At 44.0% G+C, this 16,533-nt stretch overlaps 1 protein-coding gene across 1 annotated transcript; it reads right to left on the bottom strand.

Moving 5' to 3' along the window:
* Positions 1 to 124: 124 nt before the first annotated feature.
* lonp1 (lon peptidase 1, mitochondrial) lies at positions 125 to 14,636 on the bottom strand. The gene is made up of 18 exons (XM_046300016.1): positions 14,036 to 14,636; positions 13,257 to 13,345; positions 12,752 to 12,871; positions 12,335 to 12,617; positions 10,287 to 10,348; positions 9,728 to 9,857; positions 9,440 to 9,523; positions 8,982 to 9,202; positions 8,453 to 8,591; positions 8,109 to 8,287; positions 7,898 to 7,985; positions 7,195 to 7,317; positions 6,465 to 6,581; positions 5,129 to 5,269; positions 4,555 to 4,720; positions 1,715 to 1,941; positions 1,308 to 1,472; positions 125 to 787 (listed from the first exon to the last, which is right to left on the bottom strand). Exons 1-18 carry the CDS (start codon positions 14,594 to 14,596, stop codon positions 638 to 640), a joined length of 3,045 nt encoding a protein of 1,014 aa, XP_046155972.1. The 5' UTR covers positions 14,597 to 14,636; the 3' UTR covers positions 125 to 637.
* Between the last annotated feature and the right edge of the window lie 1,897 nt (positions 14,637 to 16,533).

The following is a 16,533-nucleotide window of genomic DNA, read 5'->3' as shown; positions in this document are numbered from 1 at the left end:
AGACATGCCAATAGTCTTACCAGTACGTAGCCTGGGTACTTGCTGTAGAAATAGGCAATAAATATAGGCAAAGGTGTCATGAAACCATTGATCAAGTGGGAATAAACTTTAGCATAAAAAAAGGTAAAGTTATATGCAAGTTTTATCAGCAGTCACATTAAATGCAAAATTTGGTCAAAAATAGTTTAGGCTGTGTCGCAGTGACATGACCCATCTGATTGGGGAATTTGGGGGGGGGTGTTAAGGGTTGACCATCAGTAATTAGAAATGCAACTTAGATCTCAGATGTCCCTCTAATACATATATTCTACATCATACATTCCTAAAGTTCCGCTCTCATGACACAGCTGTCTCACACGGGGGGAGGGGGGGAGACTTAACAGGTGAGAATGTACAACCAAATAAAAAAACAATGCTGATCAGAAAAATTTGCTTTCATAGTTCAGTATGTCTGATCTAACTCGTTATCCATCTGGGTTGGGGTGATTTCCATTTTAATTCCAATCAATTCTTAAAAGTAAAACAAATAATTCAACATTTTCCACATTGAAGAGAATTGGAATTTCATTGTTCTTCCTGAATCGTCCCCAACACTGGTAGCGGCTCAGGTGCCAGTTTCATAGTCATAATTCAGTGTTCATTGTTGTGGAAAGACTATGGGGTACATCTTGCTGTATTGATCCACAAAGTGAACCTCCAGGCCCTCTGTGATGAACTCTGGCAGGTCAGAGAAGTCCTTCTTGTTCTCTGCTGGTAAGATCATGCAAGTCACTCCTGCACGCTTTGCCTGGAGATAAGGGAGGATTGTTCAAGATTCATTATGTCACTGGTACTAAAACTACACAAATATAAAACGTGACATTTAATGTGTTGGTCCCATGTTTCACGAGCTGAAATAAAATATCCCAGAAATGTTCCATATGCATAAAAAGCTTCCCACATTTGATTCACATCCCTGTTAGAGAGCATTTCTCCTTGGACGGCCTAGGAACAGTGGGTTCCGGGTTATAATTTGTACTTTTGTCAGCTCGGGGGTTTGAACTTGCAACCTTCCGGTTACTCGTCTAACACTCTAACCACAAGGCTACCCTGCCACCCCCTAATGTTATGAAACCATTGTTGATCAAGTGTCTCACCTCACAAGTTACATTTTTAATAGTAATACAATATGTAAAGTAACAGCCTACTTGAACTACATTTCGTTCTCTTTCTTATAAAAAAAATGTAAAAAAGGTATCAAGTTGACCAATTATCCCATTAAGCTCCCAGGTAACTAAAATGGTGTTATTATGAGTGACGTGACTCACAGCAATGGTCTTCTCCTTGATGCCTCCCACAGGCAGGATCTTTCCGGTCAGGGACACCTCTCCAGTCATGGCCACGTTCTCCCGCACTGGCGTGTTGGTGGCCAGGGACAGCAGGGCTGTGACGATGGTGCAGCCGGCACTGGGGCCATCCTTGGGAGTAGCACCCTGTCGATAACCACAGCAGCCGTACAGGGAGAGAGGAGGAGAAACTGTTTGTTTGGTTCAACCAAGGTCCCGTTTCATAGAAAACTGTAATACGGTGAGTGATTACAATGGTTGGTTGGAATGTGGACATCGATGGACAAACACCAAACTGCCAGTTTGGACGAAAGGGGTATAGTATATAAGACACATTATTATTTTTTTTAAATTCTGTCTGTGGACAGTGTCATGTCATCAACCTTTACCTCAGGGACATGCAAATGGAGGTGGGCGCCAGAGAAAAAGTCGTTGTCCGGCTGTTGCTTCATGAGGAAGGTCCTGGCGAAGGTACTGGCGATCTTAGAGCTCTCCTTCATCACATCTCCCAGCTGCCCTGTGACCTCCAGGGACCCGTCCCTGGGGCCGTCCTTATCCTTACCCCCAGTGTCCCGCGGCCGTCTCAGGGCCGTCTCGATGAACAGCGTGGTGCCACCTGGAGAGGAGAGATGGACATTAAAAACCCCTTAAGAGGCGATGTCCGCTAAATCTAATTAGCATAATATAAAAATCCCCTAGCAAAAACCCATCTGTTTAAGATAGAGATATCTGCATGGGCTGCATCTCAATCCACTGCATCTGCCGATGTTAGCTCTGTGTATCCAGAACTACGGCGGTGTTTGTCAGACCAGGAGACACACAAAAAAATATAGTAACCAACAAAAAAAAAGTGATAAATCTTCAAAGTAGCCACCATTCGCCTTGACCGCTTTGCACACTCTTGGCATTCTCTCAACCAGCTTCATGAGGTAGTCACCTGGAATGCATATCCTTCCTGTTTGGCCCTGTCCGGGGGTGTCCTCGGATGGTGCCACAGTGTCTCCTGTCCCCTCCTGTCTCAGCCTCCAGTATTTATGCTGCAGTAGTTTATGTGTCGGGGGCTGGGGTCAGTTTGTTATATCTGGAGCCCTTTCCTGTCTTATCTGGTGTCCTGTGTGAATTTAAGTGTGCGTTCTCTAATTCTCTCCTTCTCTCTTTCTTTCTCGCTCTCGGAGGACCTGAGCCCTAGGACCATGCCCCAGGACTACCTGACATGATGACTCCTTGCTGTCCCCAGTCCACCTGGCCATGCTGATGCTCCAGTTTCAACTGTTCTGCCTTACTATTATTCAACCATGCTGGTCATTTATGAACATTTGAACATCTTGGCCACGTTCTGTTATAATCTCCACCCGGCACAGCCAGAAGAGGACTGGCCACCCCACATATGCTCTCTCTAATTCTCTCTTTCTTTCTCTCTCTCGGAGGACCTGAGCCCTAGGACCGTGCCCCAGGACTACCTGACATGATGGCTCCTTGCTGTCCCCAGTCCACCTGACTGTGCTGCTGCTCCAGTTTCAACTGTTCTGCCTTATTATTATTCGACCATGCTGGTCATTTATGAACATTTGAACATCTTGGTCATGTTCTGTTATAATCTCTACCCGGCACAGCCAGAAGAGGACTGTCCACCCCACATAGCCTGGTTCCTCTCTAGGTTTCTTCCTAGGTTTTGGCCTTTCTAGGGAGTTTTTCCTAGCCACCGTGCTTTTACACCTGCATTGTTTGCTGTTTTAGGCTGGGTTTCTGTACAGCACTTTGAGATATCAGCTGATGTATGAAGGGCTATATAAATTAATTTGATTTGATTTCAATTAACATGTGTGTGTGCCTGGTTAAACGTTCATTTGTGGAATTTCTTTCTGTGTTAAATGTGTTAGAGCCAATCAGTTGTGTTGTGACATGGTAGGGGTGGTATACAGAAGATGGCCCTATTTGGTAAAAGACCAAGTCCATATTATGGCAAGAACAGCTCAAATAGGTAAAAGAAAAACAACAGCCCATCATTACTTTAAGACATGAAGGTCAGTCATTCCGGAAAATGTCAGGAATTTCTTATGTTTCTTCAAGTGCAGTTGCAAAAACAATCAAGCGCTGTGATGAAACTGGCTCTCATGAGGACCGCCAAAAGAAAGGAAGACCCAGAGTTACCTCTGCTGCATAAGATAAGTTCATCACAGTTAACTCCACCTCAGATTGCAGCCCAAATAAATGATAGAGTTCAAGTAACAGACACATCTCAACATCAACTTTTCAGAGGAGACTGCGTGAATCAGGCCCAAAGAAACCACTACTAAAAGACAACAATAAGAAGAGACTTGCTTGGGCCGAGCAATGGAAATTAGACTGGTGGAAACTGTCGTTTGGTCTAATGAGTCCAAATGAGAGATTTTTGGTTCCAACCGCCGTGTTTATGAGACACAGAGTAGGTGAACGGATGATCTCCGTAAGTGTGGTTCTCACTGTGAAGCATGGAGGAGGAGGTGTGATGGTGCTTTGCTGGTGACACGCTCTGTGATTTATTTAGAATTCAAGGCACCCTTAACCAGCATGGCTACCACAAAGTTCTGCAGCGATACACCACCCAATCTGTTTTGCGCTTAGTGGGTCCATCATTTGTTTTTCAACAGGATAATGACCCAACACACCTTCATGCTGTGTAAGGGCTATTTGACCATGAAGGAGAGTGAGAGAGTGCTTCATCAGATGACCTGGCCTCCACAATTACCTGACCTCAACCCAAATGAGATGGTTTGAACTGCAGAGTGAAGGAAAAGCAGCTGACAAGTGCTCAGCATATGTGGGAACTCCTTCAAGATTGTTGGAAAAGCATTCCTCATGAAACTGGTTGAGAGAATGCCAAGAGTGTGCAAAGCTGTCATCAAGGCAAAGGGTGGCTACTTTGAATAATCTCAAATCTACATTTTGATTTGTTTAACACTTTTTTTGGTTAGTACAAGATACCATATGTGCGATTTCATAGTTTTCTTCACTATTATTCTACAATGTTGAAAATAGTAAAAATAAAACAAAACCCTTGAATGAGTAGGTGTCCCAACTTTTGACTAGTACTGTATATCTTTTTATATAAAATTCTAAATCAAATAGCTAAATGATCCCCAGGCTTACATTCCAGAGGGTTAAGATCAGAGCGGTGTTTGTGTTGTTGTCGATGCATAATGCTGGTTGTAAAACACACCTCTCTTCTACATCTCTAGGTCATTCTTACCCATGGCTGTCCATGCCAGGCCCATGACAACACCAGGCGGTGTGACATCATACATCCTATCCACAGTGAAGATGGGCTTGCCGACGTAATCCTGCAGGTTGTCAGGGGTAACCTGGACCGCAGTCTCCTCTCCACTCACGATACGGAACGCCACTTTCCGGAACACCTGGACACATAATCAAAAACATCAGCAACATCCTAAAGTCAAATGATTCCCTTTCATAGGGGAGAATACTAATTTCCACTTAAATCGAATGAGTGAAAATGAGACTTCCAAAGTCAAGATTAATCCCATAGTGTACACAGTGCATTCTGAAAGTATTCAGACCCCTAACCTTTTCCATATTTTGTTACGTTACAGCCTTATTCTTAAATATTGTTTTTTTCCCTCATCTACATACAATACCCCATAATGACAAAGTGAAAACGGGTTTTTAGAATTGTATGCAAATGTATATAAAACAAACATACATAAGTATTCAAACCCTTTACTCATTACTTTGTTGAAGCACCTTTGACAGCGATATAGACTTGCCACTAACACATGCAGTCAGAAGGTGAAGTTTGGCCTGACCTTCTCCACTTGTTTCTGTAGGTTCCTGACTCCACTCTCTCTGCAGTACTGTCTGATGAGAAGGTTCAGAGCCTCTGGGGAGATGTTGGTCGTATCCTCAGTCAGTCCACATTGAGTACGCAACTGAGGTACCAGGTACTTCTGTTAGTTAGTGAGAGTGAGGGGAAGGGAGTGAGAGAAAGTGCGTGAAAGAGAGACAGAGTTACAGTCAGATGGAGATACCTCCAATAGCTAGGTCATCCATTTGTCAAAAGATTTTCATATGCTAATATTCACACAAAAAAATATGCTAATTTTACCGACAGAATTCCACTAAAATGTCTTGTTGTGATTAAAAAGTGTAACTTTTCATTTAAAATGTTATCCTCCCATTTTCAGCTCTGTTGATAGTTTTGCGATAAATAGCTAATTTGCCCATACTGGTTTTATTGGTTAAATTGGCAGCCAAGCACCAATCATCGTGTCACCAGCATGATTATAGAGTCAAACTCATCATCACCCTGTGACGTTCATCATAACTTGAAATCATCTGAAGCTAATAAACTGTTCATGATTTACCGGGACCGTGGGAGAGGAGCCCGGGACCTAGGGGGAGGGGCTCAGTAACTAGGGGGAGGGGCTCAGTAACTAGCCCGGGACCTAGGGAGAGGAGCCCGGGACCTAGGGAGAGGGGCTCAGGACCTAGGGGGAGGAGCCCGGGACCTAGGGAGAGGAGCCCGGGACCTAGGGAGAGGAGCCCGGGACCTAGGGAGAGGAGCCCGGGACCTAGGGAGAGGAGCCCGGGACCTAGGGAGAGGAGCCCGGGACCTAGGGAGAGGAGCCCGGGACCTAGGGAGAGGAGCCCGGGACCTAGGGAGAGGAGCCCGGGACCTAGGGGAGGGGCTTGGGACCTAGGGGGAGGGGCTCGGTAACTAGGGGGAGGAGCCCAGTAAGTAGGGGGAGGAGCCCATGATCTAGGGGGAGGAGCCCGGGACCAAGCATCGTCTCATGACTGCAGCTTACTTTTATCAAATATTGAGAAATAAAATAAATAAATAAAGTTTCCAATACCGTTGTCACATGATCTATTTCATCGACCCAAAATATGGTCCCGTGAAACATGTTGGTGGTTAAGGGATCAATATTTGGGTCAATGAAATAGATCATGTGACAACGTCATTGGAAACGTTTTTAGGAAAAGTTACCAACAAATTGTTTCACAGGTACTTTACTCGCATAAAAATGTTTGGATGGAAACATGTTAAATGAGCCAATGTTTGTCGTAAGATGGGAGTCGGTGTTTTGTTAAATCATGTTTGTTGACTGTCCGATTGAATCTTGTGTGATGACACATTACCTCGGCGATGGCTAGTTTCTCCTGGGCCACGTATCCAGACACGTTGATCATCTCCATACGGTCTCTGAGGGGCTCTGGGATGGTGTCAGTCACATTGGCGGTGCAGATAAACAGAACCTGGAGACAACAAGGACACAAACGGTTAGATTCAAGAACAGGACCTATTCATTATTAGTGCTGGGCTGTAAGAGTCTGGACACCTCGAATCCCTCCAGGGACAGGTCCATCCTAACAGGTCTCCACCTACCGTGGACAGGTCCATCCACCTACCGTGGACAGGTCCATCCACCTACCGTGGACAGGTCCATCCACCTACCGTGGACAGGTCCATCCACCTACCGTGGACAGGTCCATCCACCTACCGTGGACAGGTCCATCCACCTACCGTGGACAGGTCCATCCACCTACCGTGGACAGGTCCATCCACCTACCGTGGACAGGTCCATCCACCTACCGTGGACAGGTCCATCCACCTACCGTGGACAGGTCCATCCACCTACCGTGGACAGGTCCATCCACCTACCGTGGACAGGTCCATCCACCTACCGTGGACAGGTCCATCCTAACAGGTGTGTCCACCTACCTTGGACAGGTCCATCCTAACAGGTGTGTCCACCTACCTTGGACAGTGTCCATCCTAACAGGTGTGTCCATCCTAACAGGTGTGTCCATCCTAACAGGTGTGTCCATCCTAACAGGTGTGTCCATCCTAACAGGTGTGTCCACCTACCTTGGACAGGTCAACAGGCACATCCAGGTAGTGATCCAGGAAGTTGAAGTTCTGCTCCGGGTCCAGAAGCTCCAGCAGAGCTGAGGACGGGTCGCCTTGGTAACCACGACCTATCTTGTCAACCTGGAAGAATAAAAAAAGGCAGAACAGTCGATCACCGAGTTCACCGATAATACAAACAAAACGCATGAAACTACATTTCTGTCAGCCAAATAAGAGCTAGAGGAGCGAGAGGTGCTCGAGGAGCTAGAGGTGCTAGAGGAGCTAGAGGAGCTAGAGGTGCTGGAGGTGCTGGAGGAGCTGGAGGAGCTAGAGGTGCTGGAGGAGCTAGAGGTGCTGGAGGTGCTGGAGGAGCTAGAGGAGCTGGAGGTGCTGGAGGTGCTAGAAGAGCTAGAGGAGCTGGAGGTGCTGGAGAGGAGCTAGAGGAGCTAGAGGAGCTAGAGGAGCTGGAGGTGCTAGAGGTGCTAGAGGTGGAGGTGCTAGAGGAGCTAGAGGAGCTAGAGGAGCTAGAGGTGCTGGAGGAGCTAGAGGAGCTAGAGGAGCTAGAGGTGCTGGAGGAGCTAGAGGAGCTAGAGGTGCTAGAGGTGCTAGAGGAGCTGGAGGTGCTGGAGGTGCTGGAGGTGCTGGAGGTGCTGGAGGTGCTGGAGGTGCTAGAGGAGCTAGAGGTGCTGGAGGAGCTAGAGGAGCTAGAGTTATTATTCACCTCGTCAATAAGGACCAGTGGGTTTTCTGTCTTTGTCTTCTTGAGGCATTGAATGATTTTTCCAGGCATGGCTCCCACATATGTTCTCCTGAAAACAAACACAAAAGTACAGTAAAGAATTAGTTACTCTCAACGTTGGATTGTATAGAATTTGAATGCTGACAGAATTGATGTATTGACCAATGAACAGCAGCTAATTAGTGCCTCATACCTGTGTCCTTTGATTTCAGCAACATCGGTCATTCCACCAACACTGAAGCGGAAATACTCTCGGTTGAGTGCTCTGGCGATGGAACGGGCGATACTGGTCTTCCCCACACCAGGAGGACCATAGAAACACAGGATCTTTCCCTGGGTCGAGCCTCTCAGCTGACTCACCGCAATAAACTCCTGCAGGAAGAAAGAGGAAGAGTGAGGACAAGAGGAAACTTTGTATTTACTTGAATAAAAAAGGCACTAGTCGCCCAACAGATAGGATTTTTCACATCCACAAGTCCAACCGTCAACCACTAGTCGGATTGTAACCATGGTGATCCCACAGTACAATTCTCTCACCAGAATGCGTTTCTTGACATCGTCCATCCCATAATGGTCCTCCTCCAGCACCTCTTTGGCCCGTTTGAGTTCCAGGTTCTCCTCACTATTAGTTCCCCAGGGCATCGAGGTCAGCCAGTCCAGATAGTTCCTGGTAACGCTGCACACAGAACCAACAGTTTAATACAAGAGGCTTGTTCATTACGTACTTGATCAATAGTTTCATTTGGTTTAGTTTGTATAAAATAGGACACAGATGTAACAAAAGAAATATGCTCTTTCTGAGTGATAGTTCAAAGGTGAGGCAGATGCTGAGGTCAGTCCCTGATTCCCAAATCAACCCCTAGCCCCTACCTACATAGCACCTACATATAGATCTGTGAGGATTGGATAGGTTTCAGCAGTATGGTGGTAGCTCTATTTTGCCCTCTGATAGGCCAAGTGGAATTGTCACCAATATTGCTTACAGTAGACCTATCCAATCCACTCAGATCTCCACATCCAGGGGGCAGGGATGGACTAGGGGTTGATTTGGGGATCAGGGACTGACTTGAACTCTGAGGAGTGGTTGTCCAGCAGGCCGAGTTTGTTTAGCTCCTCGTTGATGACGTCCATGATGTGTTGGGGCACGGTGCGCTCCTTCAGCCTCTCCCTGAACTTCTCCTCTATGGCATCCTTGTCCTCCTTCTCCAGGCCCAGCTCCTTCTTAATGATCTTCAGCTGCTCCTGGAGCAGGTACTTCCTGTGGGTCAACTTGATCTTCTCCTCCACCTGACAGAGAATAATACATCACAATCATTATATCAAATATATTTTTTTATTTTATTTTTTATTTTCTGTGCTAGGAATGGGATTGGTGGCTGTCCAGACCATCTTCGCCATTCATTTAAGTTACTATTTTACTGTACAATGTGTCATTACATTTTTTGCAAAGAGCTTGAGGTAATGGTGGTTTTGAAGAGATACTGTACATCTCAAAATAGTATAAAGAGGACAGCGTTACTTTACCTCCCTGCCGAGACGCTGCTGCAGCTTACTCAGCTCGTATTCTTTCTTCAGAAGTGATAAAGCCTTGTAAAGACGTTTGGGAATCTGAGGAGAGAGTGACAGTTATTGAAAAAAAATATATACATATTTTTTTTAAAGCACAAAGAATATTATATTGACAATCTACTTATGGGTAATCGCTTATTTTTTTTAGCTTGAACATCCATGGAGAGAAAAAGGGATGAAAATAATAATAAATTGTAAAGAACTGATCATGTTTGTTAGTGAGGACAATCCCTGTCCACTTACATTGGTCTCTTCCAGTACGTCCTGCAGCTCGTGTGATTCGGCTCCTGTGAGAGCGGCTCCCATGTCACTCAGATATATGGGGTTGTCCACTACTCTCTGCCCAGCCTGCATCATCTGAAGAACAGACTCTCTGCACGCGCGCGCACACACACACACACACACACACACACACACACACACACACACACACACACACACACACACACACACACACACACACACACACACACACACACACACACACACACACACACACACACACACACACACACACACACACACACACACACACACACACACGTTAGTCATTTTACACTCGTGTATTCCAAAAAAGAAAAGAAAAGGGGGAGGAGGCTGAAACATGTGTGGCCATTTGAAGTAAAACCTTAAAAAATAGTCAGTAACATTCAGTCATTCAAAAAAAAAAAAAAACAACAACATACGAGTCCTGGACTATTGATGCATTCATAATTACCACCATGTAGACATGGGAAGAGACATCACTTTCCTAGGTATTTTGAATGACAATTATGCATTTGTAAAGAAAGGATGTCATTACCTGTAAAGTGGATTAAGGGCGATGATGTCACGGATGGTCTTCACGATCTCTGCCGTCAGGGCCTTCAAACAAAGCAAATGCACTCTGTCATCAAGGCATCACGCTACAATGCATGGTTAAAGGTTAAAGGGGAAATCTGCAGTTGTTAAAAAAAGTTTCAGACTTATAAATTAATTATATACAGTACCAGTCAAAAGTTTGGACACACCTACTCATTACAGGGTTTTTCTTTATTTTGACTATTTTCTATATTGTAGAATAATAGTGAAGACATCAAAACTATGAAATAACACATATGGAATCATGTAGTAACCAAAAGTGTTATTCCAATCAAAATAATATTAGAGATTCTTCAAAGTAGCCACCCTTTGCCTTGATAACAGCTTCGCACACCCTTGACATTCTCTCAACCAGCTTCATGAGGTAGTCACCTGGAATGCATTTCAATTAACAGGTGTGCCTTGTTAATTTGTGGAATTTATTTCCGGCCTTAATGCGTTTGAAGCAATCAGTTGTGTTGTGACAAGGTAGGGGTGGTATACAGACGACGGGTCTTTTACCAAATAGGACTAAGTCCATATTTGAGCTGTTCTTGCCATAATAAGCAAAGAGAAATGACAGTCCATCATTACTTTAAGACATGTAGGTCAGTCATTCCAGAAAATGTCAAGAACTTTGTAAGTTTCTTGACGTGCAGTCGCAAAAACCATCAAACGATGAAACTGGCTCTCATGAGGACCGCCACAGGAAAAGACCCAAATCAAATCAAATTTTATTTGTCACAGACCCAGAGTTACCTCTGCTGCAGAGGATAAGTTCATTAGTTACCAGCGTCAGAAATTGCAGCCCAAATAAATGCTTCACAGAGTTCAAGTAACAGACATCACAACATCAACTGTTCAGAGGAGACTGCAAGAATCAGGCCTTCATGGTCAAATTGCTGCAAAAAAACCACTACTAAAGGACACCAATAAGAAGGAGACTTGCTTGGGCCAAGAAATACGAGCACATCCCCACAGCATGACACTGCCACCACCATGCTTCACCGTAGGGATGGTGCCAGGTTTCCTGCAGACATTACGTTTGACATTCAGGCCAAAGAGTTCAATCTTGGTTTTATCAGACCAGAGAATCTTGTTTCTTATGGTCTGAGAGTCTTTAGGTGCCTTTTGGCAAACTCCAATTGGGCTGTCAGGTGCCTTTTACTGAGGAGTGTCTTCCGTCTGACCACTCTACCATAAAGGCCTGATTGGTGGAGTTCTGTAGAGATGGTTGTCCTTCTGAAAGTTTCTCCCATCTCAACAGAGGAACTCTGAAGCTCTGTCAGAGTGACAATCAAATTCTTGGTCACATCCCTGACCAAGGCCCTTCTCCCCTGATTGCTCAGTTTGGCCGGGCAGCCAGCTCTAGGAAGAGTCTTGGTGGTTCCATACTTCTTCCATTTAAGAATGATGGAGGCCACTGTGTTCTTGGGACCTTCAATGCTGCAGAAATGTTTTGGTACCCTTCCCCAGATCTGTGCCTTGACACAATCCTGTCTCGGAGCTCTACGGACAATTCCTTTGACCTCATGGCTTGGTTTCTGCTCTGACATTCACTGTCAACTGTGAGACCTTATATAGACAGGTGTGTTATATAGACAGGTGTGTTATATAGACAGGTGTGTTATATAGACAGGTGTGTTATATAGACAGGTTGTGTGCCTTTCAAATCACGTCCAATCAATTGAATTTACCACAGGTAGACTCCAATCAAGTTGTAGAACCATCTCAAGGATGATCAATGGAAACAGGATGCACATGAGCTCAATTTAAAGTCTCATAGCAAAGGGTCTGAATATTTATGTAAATAAGGTATCAGTTTAAATTTTGAACAAAAAAAAAACTACAAATCTGTTTTTGCTTTGTCATTATGGGGTATTGTGAATTGATTGACGAGAAAAAAAAGTATATTTAATCAATTTTAGAACAAGACTAACGTAACAAAATGTGATAAAAGTTAAGTGGTCTGAGTATTTTCCGAAGGCACTGTAGAATCCAAATGCCTACCTTGACTTCCTCTGAGACCTCAAACTGTTGGTGCACCACGTTGTCTACCTCCACCATGAGGATATCAGAGGAGGGCAGCGGGAGCGCCTCTACTGTCACGTCTGCCTCCTGCACCTTCTCCTCCATTGTTTCGGCCAGGATCGCTGGCTCTTTGCGCTCTTTTCTCTTGGGCTTCCGGCGTGAGACATTGGGCTGGCTCCCTGGTTCAGTGACAGAGGCAGACTCAGAGGCAGCAGAGGCAGGCTCATCCGGCTCCACCTCCATCTGCTTGGTGATGCGGATTCTACCAGAGAGAAAATAGTATTTCGTACAGTGCGTATGTTTCCAATGGACACTAACACATACTGTACAGATGAAATATCAAAAAGGTAACGTAACATGCATAGCAAGTTCTTTCTTCTTCTTCTTCACCCCTACCTTCTGTGGCCCATAACAATCATCCTCAGCTTGTCACCAAGGTCCTGCATCTCATGGATCTGTACAAAAGTTCCTGTGTTGTAGATGGCATCCAGACTCTCCACCACATCAGTCTCATTACTGAAGAACCCCAGAGAGAGACGAGAGAGAGAATGTCAACGGAGAGAATACAGTAGGATCTGTCTAAAGGGCAAGTACTAGATCCAGGATGATACCAGTATCGCGATACTCCTTAGTATTGTGGCAAGTGAGACAAAACAAAGTGGATTTAACTTCTTTAGGAAAACAGCCCTAATGTTGAAAATCATTATGTTGTCATCCAGAATCACATGCATTTATTTTCCAAGCTATAGCACGCAATATGTGACAGCAGGTTTTTAAAGAACCAAAGAGTTTGGTCTGCTTCATGTTATCATTTTTAACATGTAAAAAATAAAAAATAATATTGCTATAATGCTGTCATCACAGGTCGTAGAGGTTATAGTTGAAGAAAGATGTCCCTTACGCATCATCTTTCTTCAGGAACACTCCAGCGTACGGTTGGGCAAGTCTGACTTTTCTCCTCAGAAGATCCATAAGCCCCTTGTTCTTCACCTACAAATGAAAACACACCACCCAATATGTGTAATGATTAGCTTACTTGCACAACAACAAGATGTTAGAAAATGCAACTAATGCATTAACAAAAACAAAAAGATTCCCCTAAAAAAAAAATGTTAGATCGAAAAGATCTACAGCAACGCTGACCACATACAGTACTAGCATTGAATATGATGCAATTCCATGTAAGACTTAGATTGGAGGCACTAAAATGTAAGACCCACTCCACTATGCATGAATCTCTCTGCCATTTCCTTGTTGCTAAAATTCTAATAGTTTGCCTAATTTCAGTTTATGTGGCAAAACAAGCAAGTATAGTGTAGAGAATCACTGTACCATCTAAACAGCTGAGAGATCAATTTTATATAACCAAAAATATTGTATTTTCAGCTGTTTGAAGCTGGTGTAAAGCAAAAAAACAAACAATTAAAACAGGAATCATTGAAATATCATAGAACAGAGCTATCTTAGATTTGCTTTAAATGAGAATGACAGATTTATAACTCCCATTTCTATGTGCGTTTTGTCAGGTCTCCTAAAAAGTTAAGTGTTGCAACTTTAAGTTGTCACACTGGTAGAGAGACACTAGTCATTTAAAATAAGTGACTTTTCTAATTCTGAATATTGCATCATCCAGATGTGTCCTTGGGAGACCTCTGTGTCTAATGAGTCGGCGCTGCTTACCTCGATAATTTTGATAAATCTTGGGAAAACCGGGTTCCTACTGACGGCGATCAGTGGTACGTTGGGGAACACTTCAGGGACCAGCATGGGGGTGAGAGCCGTCATCTGGGGGGAGTTGTACGGTGTTCCTCCATCTCCCCCCGACTCGTCTCCCCCAGACCCGCTGCTCTCCGACCCATCTTCCCCCGAGAAGCCAGCGCCGCTGCCTCGGTTGCCAAACAATCTTATCTGGTTGTAGCTGGTCGAAGCCCCGCAGCCGAGAATCGCTCTTTCCCCGGAATAAAAACCGGTGACCCTTGTCCATCGGTTGAGCTTCGCTAGCCTCCCGGCTCCTGTCATTGATGTAACAACGTTCCCAGAGCGGGCGTTGCATAATGTTTTCCTAAGCGTACCGTTTGTAGAATAAGATCTCTTGGCCACCATTCCAGTCCAGTTAGATGACTCGCTAACGAGAGATCGCACGGTCCCCGTTGTAAACATATTGGGGTAATTTCTCGACAATATTGCGCCGTTTTTAGAAGTCTGCTTGCAAGCACCCAGCATTATCATGTAAGTGGCCATGTTGAATCTCGGGCTTTCTACTGTCGTCACTAGTTACCACAGCCACAAAGTAATAAACCCCGCCCATTTCTACAATGTATCGTCTTTAAATATGATTTTAAACCTAATCTTGACGTTAACCTTAACCACACTGCTATCCTTATTCCTAACCTTAAATTAAGTTTTTATGATATAGTAAATTTTGTGGCTGTGCAATCAAGTGGAAACCGTTTCCGACGTCACATTTCCTTCTTCCGGCAGTGTTTAAAAAAAGTTGTATCTTTTGCAACAATAATAACAACATTACATATCAATACATGGACATTCTTGTGAATACAATGAAAAATAAATGAAATAATAGTTATACAAATCTCCACCCCCTTTTACACAAGCTCCCTGACATGAGCGTCAACCATGTGTTTCTTCTTCGATGAAGTTTAACGGCGGTTGGCATCCAATAAATGTTGCACTACCGCCACCTATTAGACTGGAGTACAACTCCCTTAAACTTTGCTTGAAAAAAAACCAAATACCATACATTTACATTTACATTTAAGTCATTTAGCAGACGCTCTTATCCAGAGCGACTTACAATACCATCTAACTATCTAACTACATTCACACCAAAAATTATAATAATAAAAAATAACATAACCCTACTCCACTATTTAAATCTATTTCAAATCAAATCAAATCAAATTGTATTTAATATATAATAATAATATATGCCATTTAGCAGACGCTTTTATCCAAAGCGACTTACAGTCATGTGTGCATACATTCTACGTATGGGTGGTCCCGGGGATCGAACCCACTACCCTGGCGTTACAAGCGCCATGCTCTACCAACTGAGCTACAGAAGGACCACTATTTGTCACATACACATAGTTAGCAGATGTTAATGCGAGTGTAGCGAAATGCTTGTGCTTCCAGTTCCGATAATGCAGTAATAACCAACAAGTAATCTAACTAACAATTCCAAAACTACTGTCTTATACACAGTGTAAGGGGATAAAGAATATGTACATAAAGATATATGAATGAGTGATGGTACAGAGCAGCATAGGCTCTACAGTAGATGGTATCGAGTACAGTATATACATATGACTCCAAAACAGCCATAAAAAGCCAGATTACGGTTTGCAACTGCACATGGGGACAAAGAATGTACTTTTTAGAGAAATGTCCTCTGGTCTGATGAAACAAAAATATAACTGTTTGGCCATAATGACCATAGTTATGTTTGGAGGAAAAAGGGGGAGGCTTACAAGCCGAAGAACATCATCCCAACCATGAAGCACAGGGGTGGCAGCATCATGTTGTGGGGGTGCTTTGCTGCAGGAGGGACTGGTGCACTTCACAAAATAGATGGCATCATGAGGTCGGAAAATGATGTGGATATATTGAAGCAACATCTCAAGACATCAGTCAGGAAGTTAAAGCTTGGTCGCAAATGGGTATCCCAAATGGACAATGACCCCAAGCTTACTTCCAAAGTTGTGTCAAAATGGCTTAAGGACAACATTATCAAGGTATTGGAGTGGCCATCACAAAGCCCTGACCTCAATCCCATGGAAAATTTGTGGGCAGAACTGAAAAAGCGTGTGCGAGCAAGGAGGCCTACAAACCCGACTCAGTTACCCCAGCTCTGTCAGGAGGAATGGACCAAAATTCACCCAACTTATTGTGGGAAGCTTGTGGAAGGCTACCCAAAAACGTTTGACCCAAGTTAAACACTTTAAAGGCAATGCTACCAAATACTAATTGAGTGTGTAAACTTCTGACCCACTGGGAATGTGATGACAGAAATAAAAGCTGAAATAAATAATTCCCTCTACTATTATTCTGACATTTCACATTCTTAAAATAAAGTGGTGACCCTAACTGACCCAAAACAGGGAACTTTTTACTGGGATTAAATATCAGGAATAGTGAAAAACTGATTTTAAATGTATTTG

The sequence above is a fragment of the Oncorhynchus gorbuscha genome, linkage group LG15 (genome assembly GCF_021184085.1).
Source record: "Oncorhynchus gorbuscha isolate QuinsamMale2020 ecotype Even-year linkage group LG15, OgorEven_v1.0, whole genome shotgun sequence".
NCBI lineage: Eukaryota > Metazoa > Chordata > Actinopteri > Salmoniformes > Salmonidae > Oncorhynchus > Oncorhynchus gorbuscha.
The sequence above is the reverse complement of the archived record's forward strand: the minus strand, read 5'-3'. Positions and strand labels throughout refer to the sequence as shown.

Coding starts and splice junctions, on each gene's coding strand:
- lonp1 (XM_046300016.1), bottom strand. CDS start 14,596: ATGGCCACTTACATGATAATGCTGGGTGCTTGCAAGCAGACTTCTAAA. Junction 10,349..12,334: donor AGGTCTCAGAGGAAGTCAAG/GTAGGCATTTGG, acceptor CTTTGTTTGAAG/GCCCTGACGGCAGAGATCGT. Junction 6,582..7,194: donor TGCCTGTTGACCTGTCCAAG/GTAGGTGGACAC, acceptor TGTTGTCTCCAG/GTTCTGTTTATCTGCACCGC.